Source organism: Phascolarctos cinereus, unplaced genomic scaffold, assembly GCF_003287225.1.
Source record: "Phascolarctos cinereus isolate Bilbo 61053 unplaced genomic scaffold, phaCin_HiC Scaffold_1;HRSCAF=81, whole genome shotgun sequence".
NCBI classification, from domain to species: Eukaryota; Metazoa; Chordata; class Mammalia; order Diprotodontia; family Phascolarctidae; genus Phascolarctos; species Phascolarctos cinereus.
The window spans coordinates 186,339,713-186,357,977 of record NW_027555514.1 but is presented as its reverse complement, the minus strand read 5'-3'; the positions used below and the strand labels follow the sequence as shown (position 1 = coordinate 186,357,977).

Below are 18,265 nucleotides of genomic sequence, written 5' to 3'. Positions count from 1 at the left end.
GAGGCCCATGAGGCTCACTGAAAAGATTGCCTAAGTTAGCACTGTTATATATAGCAGAGTTAGCATTCAAACATAAGTCTTGACTCCAGCCCTTGTTTCCTAGGGATTTAATATCAAATCAAGGTCCCAAGAACTTCATAACTCCACCCCTCCTCTAACCATAATTCTACCTCTTATCCTTCACTCTCCACTCTACCTGCAACCTAATGCTTATGCCCACAATGATATCTATCTTCTAGCACTGGGTGTAATCAACACATACCCAGGGGAGCAACAGACTCAGTTTGATGAGGATAAGGTCTTAATTATTTTTCCAGGGAAACTCTGTTTTTTTTCTCTGTACCATCATTCACTGACACCAGTTCCAAAGTGGTAATTTTAATTCTTTCCTATTTACCCTGTACTTTGTATATATTTGTTTGCATGCTTTCTCCTCCATTAGATTGCAAGCTCCTTGAGGGCAGGGACTGTTTTTCGCCTCTTTTTGTATTCCCAGTGCTTAACATAGTGCCTGGCTCCTGGTACTTAATAAATGTTTACTGAATTGAATTAGATATATGTCTTACAGAGTTGGGGAGAAAGGTGGATCACTTCAAAAGACTCGATAAGTTTTTTGTTTGAATGTAGAAATCACTCTATAGGGCCAGAGTAACAACTGGGCAGACAATGAGGCCAAGCATTAGTAGTATTTATTATCCTCCAGGGACAACCAGTGGTACAAGAGTTCCAGGATGATAGGTACATCTCCCTTCCACAAGAGTCATGATGGCACAGGTACTCCCTCAGGAGGCTGCCACACTGCCCCCTAATCCTGGCCCATGGGGGGGCAGAGTCATGGGTGGCAGAAACAGGGCCTTCAACTTTCCAGACAAGCTGGCAATCTCAGGATCTTGAGCCTCATAGGATTTCACCAGTCTGGCAAACTTCAGGACACCTAAAAGAATAAGTGAGAGAAGTCCATCCCATAATTACTATCCCCACACTGGCTTCTACTATTGATTGGAGGAAGCTATCTGGAAAAGTAAAACCATCCTCAGCCACCTAAATGTCTCCAGAGCAAGGAAAAACTATAAAGAGTAGAAAGTAGCAGGGCCATACCCCACAATGCATTACAAGCTTTCATCATCTCTTCTCCACCTCCAATGGGGTGGAGATTAGACCAAATCACTTCCGGTTCCATATCATGCACAACCCAGAAGTGAAGGGACACCTAAAATCTGGTGGGAAGGAGGGAGGTTACTGATTTTCCCCTACAGGAAAAAAAATAAACTGGATGGATGTGAATAGTGGGACGGGGGTGGGGACAGAGAAGTATCAATGAAGCAGTTTTATATGTGAAAACACACACACACATACACACACACACACACACACACACAATCCCACCTGTATCAACCAAGTCACTTGGAGGCGAATTATGCTTTGTTTCTACTTCCACATCTCATCCCCTAATCTCTTGGAGCCGAGATCTAGATTGGCTGAACCCATCCTGCTGAATGCCGACACCCTTAGACAGTATATACCCAAGTAGGAATCGGGAGGTGGAGGGGAAAGTGAAATGTATGCCCAAATCCTGGCTGCCACCGCGTGTCCGAAGGGGGGACAACAGCTTCAAGAAGGCCCTTAGCTCCCAGCCCCCCACCCCACATTCCACCATTAACTTGCCTGCGGCCGGGTGTGTCAGGATACACACTATTATCTTGAAAACGTATTTTTCGTCTCCTTTTTTAGAAGCCGTTGTTTAAGTAACGTGTACTTATTGTTTTTAAAATGGCTTTCGTTTAAAAGCTGGATGAATAAAAATAATGTCCTTTATGACTGAATTTTCAAAAAAATAAATAAATGAGAGGCAATAGTACACACAGGCCTCGGAGTCAGAAAAACCTGGGTTTCGAGTCCTGCGTCAGGAACGACACGGGCGGTGTCGGCTGACCACTACATGGGTCATTTCATAGGTTTTTACTGCCCTCAGGCATCGAAGACGGAGTTACTGGGGAGGGACGACTCTAATTCATGGAGCTCCCCGCACAGATAAAATCATCAGTATAGTAAAATTAATTAATTCAATTTCCCGGTGATAGACCCGACCAGACCCTCCCGCGCCCCCACACCGGACCCCATCCCCACCCCTCCCCCGTGCGGGGAGGCGAGACCCGGGCAGCCCCACCTTCCCCATCACAGCTGAATCCGTAGGCTTTGAGGACCTCCTGCTGGATCTGCGTAGCCACGGGAAGCACGAACTGCAGCATCTTGCCCATGTCGTTGCAAGCATTGTCCCGGGCCTCTTCCATGCGCACCGCGTTTTCCGGGGCCGCGAACGCCTGGATGACCTCGGCCAGGACCACTGCCCAAACCCGGCGCATAGAGGTGCAGGCGCGCGAGAAGAGGTGGCGGAGGGTGCGCAGGAGAGAAAGGAAGAGGCAGAGAGCAGCCAAGGACCGTGAGAATGAGGTAGGAGGTCAAAGGCAAACCCACCCAGCCAGCCTTCCCCACCCCCACTTTTAAATCCAAAGAGCCTCGAGGAGCTCACGAGTGAGTCTCTACCCACACCCCCCGGGTCCCTCTTCCCCCAGCTGGCAGTGCCTTCCCCAGATTCATTCTTCCTAGGTTTTCCCTTCCCTTCGGTCAGCAACAGAGAACTGCGCTCACCCTTAGCCTGCTCGGCGCTCAAGGCTGCGGGTTGCGCGGGACCCGACGCCATGGGACACTCAACAGCGTAGAACGCTTAGATATAGCTTATAAGAGCCGCGGTCACGGTGTTCATAGAGACGAAGCTGCTTCCCAAACCCGGAAGCAACGCGTCAGCATCCACGGCTTAAACGCATGAAGTTTGTTACCAGTTACCGGGCTTGCAGGGCGGAAGCAGAAAAAAACGAAGCTCCTACCCACGAGCCCGGCCAACTAATACCAAACGCACAATTTGTTTTCCCCGTTCTCAAATAAAACACTTTTTTCGTAGACGTAAGGCGAGGGCTTCCCGGTAAAACCGGAAAACCTACTAGACAAATTCTAAAAGAGCTGTAACACTGTTGAAGAAAGGTCGGGAGTGACTTGAGGGTATCCGGAGACTCCACTTTCGGTGAGGGTGAGTAAAGAGGTCGTTGTTTGAATCACTTCTCCCTGTAAGTTACGCGGAACTAAAGTATATCTGACAAACTAGGACCTGTAACTTAAGATAATATACCTACGTTTGCCTTCCAAAGTCATTAAAGTCTTGATAAGAGTCTATGCAAATACTCTTGGTGTTGATTGGACAAAAAGTCCAGGCACACCCCCTCGACTTAGAAGGAAAGCGCGTCACGGAAAGCTAGGGAGGCTGGCATCCTCGGGAAAGTTTCGCTTTAGGTTCACCGCTCGCTGAGCCTGAGCTCGGACTGCTGCGTGATCTTCCTGAGCTTGTTAACGTGTCCAGGAAGCCATCCAGCTCCAGGAAAACTGATGACTCCTGGGTGACCATTCTGCCCATGGCGCTTTAGAAACCACTTCCTAACTCCTTTTACTCCAGTCCAAGGGGGGATCCTTTGCCATGGACTTTGGGGCTTCGGGGCCTTTCCCCCGCCCCCATTCCACAAGCCTGCCTTGGTGATTTTCTGCGGGGAAAGCCCGATACCCTTCACCCCCAGGGGTCTTGGGTAGTGTGGGAATACAGGCATTGCCACGGTCAGGAACCAATTACCTTCTGGGGTCTGTAAACCAGAGGTACTTGCATTTTTGAGAAAAGTCAAAAGTAAAGAAGAGCGGATGGTCATCTGAAGACCTCCAACCAGGCCTCTGCTGACCTAATTATTCTCCCCAGTTCCTTCAGCCCTCACCTAGGCAGGCAGAAAGAGCTCTCAAAGTGACTTTTTTTGGAGAAGAAGGAATCTGGCAACGCTACCCCTTCCCCACAGGTCCCCACCTTCAGCACCGTCGGATGGCCAGTCTCCTCCCACGTGACAGCCTGTCACCCCACCCCCACCCCCTCAAATAAACCAGTCTTAGTCATCCTGGGGGATTGTGAGGATTTTTTTGTTGTTGTTTGGTTTTGGTTGGGGCCCTTTTTTTTTAAAGAGTGGCATATAGATATTTATATATATATAAATTATTAATGTGGGGGAGGAATTGTGGGGGGTATACAACAGGGGAGGCGCGCCGCACACAGGTTGGGGGGAGGGGCGGGGGCAGCACACGACGCTACGCAAAACAGCCACATCTAACAGATGAAATAATCACACCAAGGTAGGGGGAAGGGAGGAGGGGGCAACTGCTCCCCCCCAGAACGCTGGGAGGGGCAGGAGAAACAAGGAAGGGGAATCCCGGCCCGTGCTGCTGTGCGCTTTTGCTTCTCACCACACTTATCTCCCCAGTACCCCTGCCTCATCCAGCGCCCCCCACTTCTGTCTTCTCTCTGGGCTGGGCCGCTTCATTTTCCTCAGGGGGGGCTCTGGCACTGCCTGGCTATGCCAGAGAAGGCTCTCCTTCCCTCCCGCTGGTCCCATCACAAGGGTATACAGCTGGTGCTCTACAGAGGCTTGTCGTTTTCCTTCTTCAGATGACTGAAATGGGGTAGGGAAAGGAACAGGAGAGGGAAGGAAGGAAGGAGAGAAGACAATGTTTTACCCTCGGGTTGTGTGGGGTGTGAGTTGAGGGGTGGATCAGGAGATCCAGATGCCATGCTGGAAGGAATGGGGGGGGACCGTGCTCTAGACAGACTAGGGCAGGATCAAGACTGGCAGCTCTTGTGAGGACAGAATCGTTTCTGGGGGTTCATTCACACTAGAACCCTTGCTGGGAGAGAGCTAATAAATCACAGACTTGTTTGCAAGGCCTGTGAATGTGACCTCCTCTGAGGTTAAGGACTGTTTTGGCCGCTGTGTATCCCTGCGCTTAGCACAGTTTATGGAACGTAGTGAGCACTTTAAAAATGGTTTGTTGACTTGACAGCCCCATTCTTGGTCACCATCCTGCTGCTCTCCAGGCTTGGGAAGCCAGGGGTCCCTCACCTCCATCCCAAGCCAGGGAGCCTCAGTCCCAGCCACCCCCATGGCCCAGCCCCTGGTTCGGGTCTGGCTTCACACTGTGTACCTGTAGTAGTCCTCCTGGGCAGGCAGCGGCACACTGTGTAGGGGGTGGTGCGCATGTAACCACTGCTGCTGCTCCAGGGCCAGGCGCTGCAATTCAGCAGATTGGGCATGCATGGCCTGCAGCTGATGGGCTGCTGACATGGGAGCTGAGAGTGAGGCTGGCAGGTCCCGATAAGGGGTGGCTGGAGACCCGAAATTGCGAGGCAGAACAGGGAACGTGGATCAGCTGGCTTGCCCCAGCACCGCCCTCCCCCATCTCCTCCAAGCACTTCTTCTTCCCTCCCCTTAGCTCTTCCTTGACGTTCCTCTCCCTCCTCCCTATCCACCATCCTTACCGAAGAGCTGGTGACGGAGAACCTCATTCTCATGCAGGGGGTGAGGCAGGAGGGGGTTCGGGAGGGTCCCAGCTGGGTAGGGGATCCGGGTAAGATGGGACCCTGAGGCCAGAGGGTCAATAAGAGGATGCACAGAGGCAGAGGCTGGAGGCACAGGGAAGAGAGGAGGGTCAGAGCCTGAGCCAAATGAAGTCAACAGATCCAAGAAGGGTCGGGTGGGGGGTAAAGCTAGAAAGGAAGAGTTGAGGCTTGGAAAAATCAAAGGTCACTAACTAGAAGAGGAGGTATGTTAATGAAGAGGCCAGGAAAGCAAGACTGACTGGTGGGTTTGAGCAAAGGGAGAGAGAACTACACCCAGAGGCTTTACCTCTGGGAGATGAGAATAGGGTGAAAGAATAGAAAAGGGGCGGGATTAGAAAATGGACTTAGGCAGGATAGGGTGTCAGGACAATGTTTACAGGCAATGGATGGGCTGGAGGGAATGAGGGCCTGGGCTGGGTCATGGGCTGCATCCCAGGGCACAGGATGAGACAGCAGGAAGCAAGTGAAGAAAACATAGGAATCTCACTCTTATCTATAACACTAACCACAGGGACTTTCCCCCAGAAGCACTGATAATCTTGGGAAAAAGGGTGGGAGAGAGAAGGGACCTTGGTGGAAAGGTTTTCTGGTATGTTCAATATTCTGGAGAATACATGGGATAGGTACTGTCTCACTTTTATATCTGTATCCCTAGTTTGGTACACTGTGGGTGTTTGATCAAAGCTTGTTGACTAATTGACAGAAAGGAGAACAGAATGGGAAGAAACCATGGGAATTAACAGTAATTTCAGAGTAAGGCATGTTAGCCAGTAAGATATGCCTCCAGACTCTCAGAAGAGTTTGAATAAGGTATATGTTTTCAGTCATGGTCAATGTATTGATTTGTTTTGCTTTTATGGCAATTATTTGTTATAAGGGAGGATTCTGTTGGGGGGGGAAATGTGTTATTGGGAAGAGTTACAAAAATAAAAGTATATCACTAAAAGATATAAAAATAACAAATGGGGGAAAAAAGTTGAATTCCCACCAGCAAGTGAGGATGTGAGAGCTTATAAAAGTGGCTAAGTGAAACTCCTGTATGGGATTGCCCTTACAGATGCAGGCAGAATATGGGAGAGATTAACAGGATAAATTATAGAGGAGTATGGGATGGGGAATGAGACCAGGAGGAGAAGGCTGGGAACTAGACATGGAGGGTAACTAGATAGAGTGGGAGAAAACAAGGAGAGAGAACCATGATGGAAAAGGGTAGAGAAGGTTAGTTTAGAGAGATGTTTACTGCTTGGGCAGGAGGTGATGTAGGGGAAGAGCACAAACTAGATGGAGTAAAGTCCTCACCTGCATGGATGGCATCCTGCTGGTGCAGATGCAGGTGGGAGTGGATGTGGGAGTGCTGGTGGTGATGGGGAGTCACATTGAGCATCTGCAGCCGGGCCAGGGGGTCATTGCCTAGGGCTGCCACCCTCTCTGCATGCTGCCTTTCAGCTGCTAACCGCTCTGCATATGACATGTCCGGCCGAAGGGCTGGTCCAGCTGCCAGTGCCAGACGCTCACGCTCTAGAGGCCCTAGGCCTGGGTGGAAGGGGAAAGGGTGCAGGCCAGGTGGGGCAGGTTGCAAGGCCAGACCCCCATGCCGAGGGAAGGGATCCAAGCCTGGCCCAGGGACCCCATGCAGGGGCTCCAGCTCTCCAGGCTTCACCTCAAAGCCAGGCTTGAGGCGATCTCGAAGGTCACGTTCCCGGGCTTCTCGCTCTCGTTCTCGGGCAGCTGGGTCACTGCTATAGAGGGCTGGGACGTTATAGCCCAAGAGCCCTGGGTCCACTGCACCCAGGGGCACATAGAAGGGATGGTTACGATTACCAGGAGACATGACATGGGGCCGAGCATACTCGCTGAGTGTGCGGAGGGCAGGAGTGTCAGGCCCCAGGTAAGGGGGCACAGTGGCCACTGCACTTCCAGGCTCGAACGGTGGGCGGTGGGGCATAGGGCCCAGTGATGGGCACTCCACTGGGGCTCGGCCCTCCTGAACCAGCTTCTGTAGAGGAAGAAGATAAAGAAGTAAGGTGACAGAGGGACACTGAGACTGCCTACGCTTTCTGGCAAGGAGATGACAAATTCCCAAACTCCTTCCCTGTCTTATATCCTTAGAAATCTCAATCCCCAGTGAAGGTATACCAAGTTAGCTTATGCTATCAAAAGCAGTCAAGGAAGATGTGGTGTTCTGTTCTGGCTCCCATACTATCAGCATGGCCTGACTGAGCATCAGTTTTCTAATCTGTAAATTGGAGCTGATAGTATTACTAGTAATACTATAGTGATACTATATAGTACATATAGTATATACTATATAGTATAGATATACTGATAGTAATACTATAGGTGCAGCCTATTTCACCGGATTGTTGTGAGAAATGTGTTCTATGTACAACTAATTAAGAGGAAGTTAAGTGGCCCAGTGGATAGAGTTGCAGGCCTTGGAATCAAGCCTGAATTGGTATTCTGCCTCAGACATTTACTAGCTGTGTGACCCTGTTTGTTCATCTGTAAAATGGGGATAACAACCCATCTCACAAGGTCGTTGAGGATCAAATGAGTTGAAATGCGTAAAGCTATATAAATACTATTATTATTGCTATTACCCTATGAACGTCACTTCTATTGAGTAGATTGTCAGGTCCAACCCACCCTCAAGAAAAGACTTCCTTCACAATCTCCCAAGTTGCAATGGTTCCTCCTCCCCTGCAGATGGCGGTGTGACTCCGGCGCCCTCCCCCTCCCCCCCACCTCGGGCAAGGAAGGAGGGAGCCCTCGGTGGGCGTGAGCCACTGACCACGCTGCGTTCGAGCTCGCGCTCCTTCTCGCGTTCGCGCTCCTTCTCGCGCTCCCGCTCCCGCTCGCGCTCCTTTTCCTCGCGCGCCCGCTGCTCGGCCTCGCGCCGCACCTTCTCCACCAGGTCCGCGCGCTTCTTGGCGAGCTTGGAGCCCTCGAGCGGCACGAAGTACAGGTCGCTGCGCGCGCACGAGTTAAAGCCGCGGTCCAGGTGCTTGTTGAACCTGTTCAGCGGTGGGAAGACGCGCGTGCGCGCGCGACTTAGCCCCCAACCACTTTCCAGGGTGTCCCTCCCCCCATCAGACATCCCCTCTCCTGTACCCCCGGCCCACCGCGGCCCCCGCCCCCGCCGCTCACCGGGCCGACTGGCTGGCGTGGCTGGGCACGTCCACCACCTTGGGTGCCGGCGAGGGGCTTCGGGCGGGGGGCGCGGGGCTCTCGGGGGCCTCGTAGTCCTCGGCCGGCTCCTGCTTGATCTGGGCCGCGCTGAGTGGGGGCGCGGCGGCCGAGGCAGCGCCCGGGCCCGGGGGCAGTGCGGGCAGGCCCAGCGGCCCCACGGCCGGGGAGCCCGGCTTGAAGGCCCCGGGGCCGGCGGGAGGCGAGGCCCCGCGGTAGCCCGGTGGGGTCCCCGTGCGGAAAGCCGGGGGAGAGCCTGGCTTGTAGCCCGGCGGCGTGGCGGTCTTGTAGGCCCCCGGGGACTGGGCCCGCTTCGTGTAGGCCGGCGGGCCGGGCGGCGAGGCCGTCTTGTAGCCGGCCGGAGACGAGGCCACGGTGGCAATGACCGTGGAGAGCGTGGCCGAGGCCGAGGTGACCGGCGGGAAGGAGTATGGGGCGGCCCCGGCGGGGCCCTGGGAGGGCGACGCGTGGGAGCAAGGGTAGGGCCCTTGCGACGAGGACGAGGATGAGGAGGAAGACGAGGATGAGGCGGCTGTGACGGCGGCCCCGCTGCCCGGGCCAGCCTGGCTACTGTAGGGACCCGGGCCCTGGCCGTGGGGCGGGGGCAGGTGCGCCGTCCCGGGTGCGAAAGGCCGCAGGGGGCCCAGGGACGGGGACAGGGAATAGGGGTGGCTGTGGTGGGCGCCGCCTTCGAGGCCGTGCTGGTAGGGCCCGGGGGTGGCCGGGGCCGCTGTGCCCCCAGGCGGATGCTGCTGCGGGGCCTGCTGCTGCTGGGGGGGCGGTGGGCCCTGCTGCTGCTGCTGCTGGTGGTGATGGTGTGCTGGAGGGCCTGGGGGGTGACCGCCGGCCTGACCCGAGCTGGGCGCGGGGAAGGGGGCCGGGTGGGCGTTGCCGCTGTTGGCCAGGAGCCGGCCGTAGGGGGGAGGAGGGGGGCCCTGGCTCCACACGGCCTGGGAAGGCAGGGAGGGCTGGGTGTACTTGGGGGGCTGGCTGGACACCGAGAGGCTCGTGGGCGGTGGGAAGGAGTGCGGGTAGCTGGGCAGTGCTTGGGAGGCCGGGTACTGGGGGCCCGAGGAGGAAGAGGATGAACTGGAAGAAGCTGCAGCTGAGCTGCAGGAGGAGGCATAAGGATACCTCAACGGAGGGGCTGGGGTGGAGGAAGAGACTGGAGGGATGGGGTGGGGCGAGGGAGCCAGGCTAGCGCCTTTATCTGGGCCGGGGGGTAGGCCTCCCATGCCTTGCCCCATAGCATGGGGGGAAGGGAGGTGCCCGGGCAGTGGCTGGACCCCAAGGCCAGGAGATGAGGCAGGGGCATTATTGAGGGGCCGAAGGGCAGGTGGGGGGGGGAGGTTGGGTGCCACGTGGGGAAATGGAGCTGGAGGAGCTGGAGGTGGGTTACCCACCCCACCAGGGGTGGGAGGTGGCTTAGGAGGTGGTCCACCGGCTCCAGGGCCAGATAGGGAAATGGGGGTAGTGGGTGGAGGATGTTGCTTAGGCCCACTAGGAGGCCCCACAGGAGGGGCAGCCCCTCCCCCCTTGGGACCTAATGGGGGCCCAGACAAGATGCCCCCCCCAGACCCTCCAGAATAGAGCTGTGAATGAGGTGGGGGTCCAGGTGGGGCCTGGAACATCCGAGGGCCTGGGGACTCCATGGTAGAGTGGTAGTCAGTGGCCGGCACTGAGGAATGAGGTTCAAAGCCAGGCTCTGGAGGGCGGGGGTTGCTATCTGGGGGTAGGGGAGAGGGTGGGAAGAGGGGGGGTGGATGATAAGGGTGGGCAGGACCCTGGGATAAGCCAGAAGATGAGTCAGAATCATTTTCCACACTTCCAGGGCTGTAGATGCTAGGAGATGTGCTTCGGTTGTCCTGGTCAATGTCCCTTGGGTCACTGCTGGCATCATCATTCAAACTTCGACCATCCAGGCTATCTAGATCAGAGGGTGACTGTGGCCGTGGGAGCTCCTGCTAGGAAGGGAGGAGGTTACCCAATATCAACTGTCCTTCAGTTGCCTATTCTCAAATATCCCCCAGATGCTCTATCCACTTTTTTACTAACCATATTCATTCTCTTGCATTCCTTACCCACTTCAGTCTTGGTACCTAATGTAGCTCTTGGTACATTACTCCTACACTTAGATCTATCTAATAACTCAGCTGGCCTCTCCTCCTCTTATATGTCACTTCATCTCGAATCTCTTGTGTCTTACCAAGAGAGAGCACTGGGTCAGCAATCAACCTAAGTTCAAATCTGGCCTTAGACACTTACTAGTTACATGACCCTGGACAAGTCATTCAACTTCTGCCTGTTTCGGTTTCCTCAATTGTAAAATAGAGATGGTAACAGCACCTACCTACCTACCAGAGTGGTTATAAGGATCAAATGAGCCATTTGTAAAAGTACTTATCACAGTGCCTGGCACACAATAGACTATATAAATACTCATCCCCACTCATCCCCTTCCCTGTTCCCCTTTTCTTTACACTGGCTGTTCTCTATGCACTGGTAAATGCTCCCTTCTCACTTCTACCTCATAGACTTGAACTTCTAGAATCAAACCTTCTACACAAAGCCTGTCCTGATCCTCCCAACTGCTAGTTGCCCACCTTTCAAAATTACCTTGTATTTAATATTTATCTAGAACGTGAGCCCCTTGAGAATAAAGATGGTTTCATTGAATTCCTAATACAGGGTATGACATACAGTAGGCAAGTAAATACTTGTTGATTAATGATCCCCTCTAGAGTTTGTCAGTCCAACACCATTCCCCTAAGTTTGAAAGAGCACCTTTTAAATATTTTCTTATTTCTCATAGGAAGGCCTCCCAATCTAAAACCCTACCACCCCATCCCCACCCCCCCATTCCCCAAGGAAAGAGTTTGGACCTGACGAACAAGCGGGGGGCCCTGGCTGGTAAGGGTTGCTATCTAGGTTCCCTTTTGTCACTTATCTTCTACCTCTCAAGTGTATTCTTCATTTCTTCCTCTGAGAAGTTTTTTTCTACCTCAAGGCTCAATTCTGGTGCTATCTCCTTCCTGACACCACCAGTTTGTGCTTTTCCCCTCTCAAATCTTCATTGTATTACACTTTTTGTAAATGTGTTCCTCCCTCCATGCTACCAAAGGTGCAGGGACTTTTTTTTTAAATTTTGTATCTCAACTGCCTGGAACATAAAAGGATTTAATAAATATTTGTTAGATTAAATCTTTTTTTTTGGTGAGGCATTTGGGGTTAAGTGACTTGCCTAGGGTCACACAGCTACTAAGTGTCAAGTATCTGAGACCAGATTTGAACTCAGGTCCTTCCTGACTCCAAGGCCAGAGCTTTATCCACTGCGCCACCTAGCCATCCCTGGATTAAATCTTGTTGACTGTTCCTCATGACAACCAGAAAGGACCAAGAAGAGAAAGAAGTCTGGCTAGGGTTAGATAATGGGAGAAATGATGGCAGGTGGACTCCTACCTCAGTTTTGGTCTTCTTAGGTGCACTGGTCTCCTCGCCTTCACTCTCTGAGATCTCCTCATTACGACCCTGCTTGCTGGTCTTTGGGGTGGAACACTCCTCTACTCGAGCCTTCTGTTGAAGAGAGAGACTTCTCAGATCCCCTAATTGCCTTTCTGTGTTATACCTTACAAGTCCCATGCTCTGACTCCTCCCCTTTGCCAGAAAAGAGCACCTCCCTCCCACCTCCCCTCAGCAACAAGAGGGCCCCAGGGACAGAATACCTTGGCAGTCTGCCTGGATTTCTCAGCTTTGCCATCACTGCTGGAGGTACTGACCCCACCAGGGGAGGCCCGGCCCCTCAACCTCAGCTCTTCCCTTGGCCCAGGGGCCTCTTTCTTCCGTCCACTCCTCATTGACATCTTATGGAGAGGAGGGCCCAGGTTAAATTCCTTGCCTCTCCCCTTACCTTATTCCCATAACCCAAACCTTCCTCCCTGACCCCTAAACTCATGCTTCCTAGTTCCTTTACTTTCACACCCCTGGTTCAGGCGTCACTCACTGAATCTTTGTTCTGTCGAGTCTTCATTCTTCAGGCTGTGGAGACCCCATTCTCCTCTGCCTGGGTGGCTGAATACATAAATGGCTGTTTTACCCCCAACTTCCCCACAGTTTAGGCCTGAACAGGAAGCAGGCCCTCCCAGGGTTCAAGTGTTAGGCACCAAAGACTGAGTCTCAGAATAAGAATGCTCCTAGAATCTCTCCAACAGGGCCTGCCAGACAGGGGAGGAAAAAAAAGCCATCAAAACCACAGAAAGAAGACCTGGATCCTGAAGAGGAACCCAACTGGTCTAACCATGAGAAAATCTCATTTGTCTGAAAAAGGACTGCTTAGGCTTCATACTAATGGTAACTATTTTAGGGTAATAGATGAACTGCGACAAGTATGTACACATGAACATCCTTGCACTTCATAAAGAGACCCTGATGGATAGACATGAAACCACCATGATCTGCTATGAGACAAAAGGAACAACCATAGCATGCCTATAAGTGAGGGAGGCACGTGATGGCATCAATCTTCAGATATCAAAGAAACTACTTTGAAGCAGGAAACACCAGTCCATAGGACTGACCTAGTTCTTCACACTCCCTAAAGAAGTGTGAAGGAACCTGTAGTCAGTAGGGCGTGAAGGGATGATGCTGGCTAGAAAAAAAAAAAGGGACCTGATGGAATTCCAAAGTGAGTTTCTAAAACTATTTCATCTCTGGACCCTTAGTATTCCCAAAGCCAGAGAGGAAGTAAAAAACAGCTGCTTTATTGGGGGGAGGAGGCAGCAACAGATAGATCTTTTATACCCTTCTAGATATAGGTATTCATGGGCCCAGACCCTGATCACAGGTCTCGGACCCTTATGTCGTTATATTGCATTTTATCAGCCCCTATGCTTAGTCATATTTGAGCTGAAATGAATCCATTCTCCACTGCCGAGTTCCTCTCATGGCAACGGCCAGTAGTGCATGTTTTTAATTGAGCAATTGAGGGGTCAGAATAAGTCTGCATACCCATAAAAATAGATCATACCTTTCCACCTGCTTCAGACACTAGCTGTGTGACCCTGGCAAGTCACTTAACCTCTGTCTGCCTCAGTTTCCTCATCTGTGAAAAAAGGAAGTTCATCTCAATGGCCCCTATAGTTTCTTCCAGCTCTAAATCTCATAACCAATACAAAGCCTTCCAATATTTGAATACACATAGTTCCACAACAATTTTATTTTTATTTTTTCACTTACCACTGTTTTTAGTTACATTTCCTCCCCTAAGTGTATGTAGCCTATCTCCCTCATAAGATCTTTCGCAACATTCCAGTGTCATCAGTTGCTAGCTATGTGACCACAAGCACTTAACCTCCCAGCGTCATTTTCTTCATCTGTAAAATGGGCATCATAATACTTGCACCATCTGCCTCAAAGGCTAATGTGCTTTGAAATCTCAAGGTGTATAAATGTCAATTATCCTGTCATTCAAAGTACAGGATTTAAGAGTGGATGCTCAATCTATGCCATTGACCTTCTGGCCCATTGCCTGAAGGAAATAGAAAGGAAGGAAGCCTTTCTGAATTCAGTGAAATTATTTTCTTTTCCATGAGGTTGCTGGCCCCTATGAAAGGCCACAAAGTGAAGTTACCCACCCAGCCAAGACTTTGTGGCAAAGTTAACAATATCTTTAAACTCCCATAACATCTTGGCCCAAAAAACTAGATGCTAGACAGAGCACCTACTTAACAGATGTTCTTTCAGTCAGTTTCACTCTATCCTTTTAAGACCTGGAGGAATGGAAATGATTCGTCTCATTTTACAGATGGGGAAAGAGGCCTAGGAAGGATACATGATTTGCCCAAGGTCACATAACACCATCATCTGGTGCTTTGGCTACTAGATTATACTTTCCTCACCTGTACTCTTGCCAATTAACATTTAGATGTTGTTTATGATTTTCAGAATACTAGGTATCAACCTAGAAAATATAAATCAGATACAATGTGGGGGTAGGAAATTTCAACACAAAACTACTACAAAGATGAATGTGTCCATCTTGTCTTTGCCAGATGTCAGCTCCATTCTCTAGATGGTCCCATCTCTCTTGGTGTTTCTGTTCATGACCTACTACTACTATAACTTATTCCCTGAATCCCCAAATTAGGTAGAGGTAGCACTAGTGTGGGTCCTCATCCCTATGTTTATACAAATAAATCAAGTTAAAATGAGTAAATACCAAGAGCAGCCTTGAAGAGGAAAATAAGTCACTAAGGAGAAACATTACTGCCTGATTGGGGCATCCAAAAGTTTCTTCGGTTGGATAAGTGGTAGGGGGTGTTCAATACATAAGAGCCTCTTTTTTTCTAAGCATCAAATAGTAGAGTCACTTCTTTCCTAGCAGATAGTCACCTGGGCAGAGAGAGGGGAAGGACATTCAGAGGTGAAGCAGTAAGACCAGAGATGGGGTAGCACAGAGAGAGAAATGAGTAAAGGCAAAGAAACTTTGAAAGGGGAACAGGAAAACCTGAGGAATCAATGAGGAAAGGGGATCAAGAATATAGAATTAAGGGGGCAGCTAGTAGGCACAGTGAATAGAGCACCAGCCCTGGAGTCAGGAGGACCCGAGTTCAAATGTGGTCTCGGACCAGACACTTGACACTTACTAGCTATGTGACCCTGGGCAAGTCACTCAATCCCAATTGTCTTGCCAAAAAGATGCATATGTAGATAGATAGATAGAAAGATATAGATATATATATGTATATATATAAAATCAAGCCAGGTACCAGTCTAGGAGAGCCTGGTGTGAAGACTTCAAGGACCCTTGGCCTAAAATCCATTGCTCTGCCAGGCTGTACAGGAGTGACAACTTAAACCAACACTTAGAGCAACCTTCCAATGACAATGTGACCTCTATGTGAAGACCAAACATTGGCCAGGGTTTTTTGACCTACAAATAACCCTACCATCTCACTTCCTGTTGCTCTTACAAAGGACATTCTCACCTGGCAAAGGTGGAAAAATGGTGAGGCCATCAGTATGGAGTCAATGAGATGGCAGGTAGAAGGACTAATAAGGGAGAAAATCATTGTGGAGTTGGCCTGGAAAGAGGTAGAGAGATATTTGGGATAAAGCAGAGTTGGTATATGAGAAAATGGAGGGATAGCTGTGGAACCACTTGAGGAAGTCTCTGAAGCAATAGAAAAAGGGTAGAAGTGATTTTGGCAAAAGCATATCTGCTATCAACTCACTGTGCTTTAGAGAAGGAACATGGTGAATGTCCCTGTAAATTTTCCACCTTTACTGCAGACAGAGATCATCAGAAGGCTGGAGAATGGGGATAATGTTTCCTGTGGAGTCCTTACCCAAGATGGAGATGCCCAATCCAACAGCCAGAATAAAATTTGGCTAGCCTTATTGGTAGTTGTTTGTGGGAATATAGGACCCTAAGGAATAAAGCCACCAACAGTTGTCTAACCAAGTGTCTCCCACAAACATGACCACCCTACTGGACCAAGAAGAAACTCAGCTAGAGGCCCCACTGCCATGGAAACTCAACAGTGGAGTCCCACTGAGAGTAGGCCCCAGGGGTTCATCTAGAAGCCTAGCTGCCAATACTCCCAGAGTTGCCACAACCAAGAAGTCACTGGGCCCACCCCAAACTCCTGCCTTCCAGGGAAAGAGGTTCATAAGGTGTCTGGCCTTATTAAGAATGAGTCCCTTAAGGGTCTTTAGATTGGAAGGCTGTGGTATAGAAGAAGCTCTGCACCATGGCTGGAGGGTACAGGATGGCACTGTGAGGAATTGGGGGCTGGGAAGAACAGGCTGAATACCTGAAGACCCAATTTGCTTGAGCTACTCTACTATGCTGATGAGTACTCCCACTGCCTTCCTGCTTTCCTTTCTCTATGAAGTCCCTTCTGCACACCCCAGATATTTCCCTCTTTGCCCCTGACTTTACTGATCAGTTTTGGGGAGATTCTGCCCCCACACCCTGATGCCTCTGTACTTAGATGTGTTTGGAATAAGGAAAATAGAGGTACAGATGACTTTCAGCCTGAAAAAAGAAGACTGAGCATCAAAGCCATGCACGGCCCCCCAAAAACACCTGACCTCAGAGAGTCCCTTTCCTTACCCCCTTTCCAGTCTCTGATTTTCTCCAGCTTTTACAGGCTTCAAACTCCTTTTCTTATTCTATCCTCTATTTAGCCTATCCTTAACCTCTCATCTTCCCACCTACCACACCCCCTCCGCATTTGCTACCTATACCTACCTGCCCTGAAAAACCTTTTTGGGGGTTCTCAGACCTTCTTGTGTGAACCACCCCATACATCACTATTATCCCACCTTCTCCCCAGCCTCCCGTGCCTTCACCCCTGCACCCCACGGACTCCTTTTTTCCCCCTTCATCTTCCCTGTTTTTTCTCCTTGCATTCCCTGTTCTCCCTTGCACCCCAACCCCCTCCCGGACCCCGTCTCCTCGCCAAGATTCTCCCACCTTTCCTGTAGCCCCGACATTTCCAAGCTCTTTTCACTTTCATCTCTCCTATTCCCCCCCATCCTGTGTTGCCCCACCCCCGCATTCTCGGGGACCCCACAACCTGTCCCCTCCCCGCAACCTCTGTTCCCCCCCGCCCATCCCCAGGCTCCGGACAGGCAGTGCCTGCAATGGGCGGGGGAGGGGGAAAGGGGGGGTGGAGAACCTTAATCGAAGAAAATAACAAATGGAGGAGACGCCGGCGGCAGCGACTGGGGGTGGGGTGTGCGGGGAGCAAGGGTGGGGTGGCGGGGGAGGGGGAACAGCAGGCCCGGGACCGGGGATCTGGGGACTCGGGCTACGGCAGCTCTTACCCGGTCCTGGCTCCGGACGGCAGGCTCCTCTGGGGTGGCACTCAAGGCTCCGGGGGGCGGCGGCGGCGCCCCGATCCCCCTCTTTCCCCGCCCCGGATTCAGTCGCCGCGGCGGCGGCTCCGGGCCCCCGCGGGGGCGGCCCCCATCCCCCTGGCCGATCGACCGCCCTCGGAAGCCCCCCGCCCTTGACTCCCCACTTTGCCTCGCCCCCCCCGCCCCGCGGCCGCCTCCCCCGGCCCCGACCCCGCTGGCCCCAGCCTGCCCCTCCCGGGGCCCGCCGCCGCTGACACCGCTGCCTTCCCGGGCCCGGGGTCCCGGCCCCCTCCGAGCCCGAGCCCTTCCCTCTCCTCCTCCTCCTCCTCCTCCTCCTCCTCCTGCTTCTCCTCCCCTCCGCCCTCCGCTCTACCGCCCCTCTTCTGGTCCGATCGCCGCCCCCCTCCCGAGCCCTTTCTCGGATCCGATCCTGCTCCCCAACCCCCCCAAAAATGTGTCCCAGAGAGAGGCCCCCGGGCCGGCGCGGGCTGCGGGCGGGCTCCGCCGCGCGTCCGGAGACTCGCACAGGAAAGCGGGAGGCGAAGGGACGAGGAGGGGAAGGGAGGGAGCAAGAGAGAGGGGGATGGGAGAAGAGAGGAAGAGAAGGAGAAGGAGGGAGAGAGGAGGGAAGGAGGAGAGAGGGAGAGAGGGGGCAAGGAGGAGGGAGGGAGGGGGGCGGGAAGGGGGGCGCGAGGGAGGTGAGAGCGAGAAGCGGGGAGCAGGGGAGTGGGGAAGGAG

At 52.2% G+C, this 18,265-nt stretch overlaps 2 protein-coding genes and 1 non-coding gene across 7 annotated transcripts; all 3 read right to left on the bottom strand.

The window, feature by feature from the left end:
* Positions 1-671: 671 nt before the first annotated feature.
* Positions 672-2,800, bottom strand: CUNH12orf57 (chromosome unknown C12orf57 homolog). Its single transcript, XM_020994243.2, has 3 exons — positions 2,650-2,800; positions 2,168-2,344; positions 672-934 (listed from the first exon to the last, which is right to left on the bottom strand). Exons 1-3 carry the CDS (start codon positions 2,699-2,701, stop codon positions 783-785), a joined length of 381 nt encoding a protein of 126 aa, XP_020849902.1. The 5' UTR covers positions 2,702-2,800; the 3' UTR covers positions 672-782.
* Positions 2,801-2,968: 168 nt separating this feature from the next.
* Positions 2,969-3,029, bottom strand: LOC144455188 (U7 small nuclear RNA). Its single transcript, XR_013483900.1, has one exon. It is a non-coding gene; the product is annotated as a U7 small nuclear RNA (small nuclear RNA).
* A 960-nt stretch (positions 3,030-3,989) lies between these two features.
* Positions 3,990-17,615, bottom strand: ATN1 (atrophin 1). Of its 5 annotated transcripts, XM_078155659.1 has the most exons (12): positions 17,495-17,614; positions 15,895-16,089; positions 13,689-13,763; positions 12,666-12,876; positions 12,388-12,525; positions 12,125-12,238; positions 8,627-10,629; positions 8,271-8,493; positions 6,779-7,475; positions 5,399-5,542; positions 5,065-5,245; positions 3,990-4,535 (listed from the first exon to the last, which is right to left on the bottom strand). In XM_078155659.1, exons 4-12 carry the CDS (start codon positions 12,690-12,692, stop codon positions 4,502-4,504), a joined length of 3,561 nt encoding a protein of 1,186 aa, XP_078011785.1. In that variant the 5' UTR covers positions 12,693-12,876; positions 13,689-13,763; positions 15,895-16,089; positions 17,495-17,614; the 3' UTR covers positions 3,990-4,501. The 5 variants fall into 5 exon arrangements, with proteins under 5 accessions (XP_078011785.1, XP_078011781.1, XP_020849900.1 ...); XM_078155655.1 differs by lacking the exon at positions 15,895-16,089; XM_020994241.2 differs by lacking the exon at positions 15,895-16,089 and having other exon boundaries at positions 8,627-10,626.
* Positions 17,616-18,265: the final 650 nt, after the last annotated feature.

Bases quoted from the DNA above. Each gene is read 5' to 3' on its own strand.
- ATN1 (XM_078155659.1), bottom strand. From the start codon at position 12,692: ATGAAGACTCGACAGAACAAAGATTCA. The intron at 12,526-12,665 runs GTGAGTGACGCC...CCTCTCCATAAG, and splicing joins CTCGACAGAACAAAGATTCA to ATGTCAATGAGGAGTGGACG. The intron at 10,630-12,124 runs GTAGGAGTCCAC...CTCCCTTCCTAG, and splicing joins CTAAGAAGACCAAAACTGAG to CAGGAGCTCCCACGGCCACA.
- CUNH12orf57 (XM_020994243.2), bottom strand. From the start codon at position 2,701: ATGGCGTCGGGTCCCGCGCAACCCGCAGCCTTGAGCGCCGAGCAGGCT. The intron at 2,345-2,649 runs GTGAGCGCAGTT...GGGTTTGGGCAG, and splicing joins GAGCGCCGAGCAGGCTAAGG to TGGTCCTGGCCGAGGTCATC. The intron at 935-2,167 runs GTGGGGCTGCCC...TTATTCTTTTAG, and splicing joins ATTCAGCTGTGATGGGGAAG to GTGTCCTGAAGTTTGCCAGA.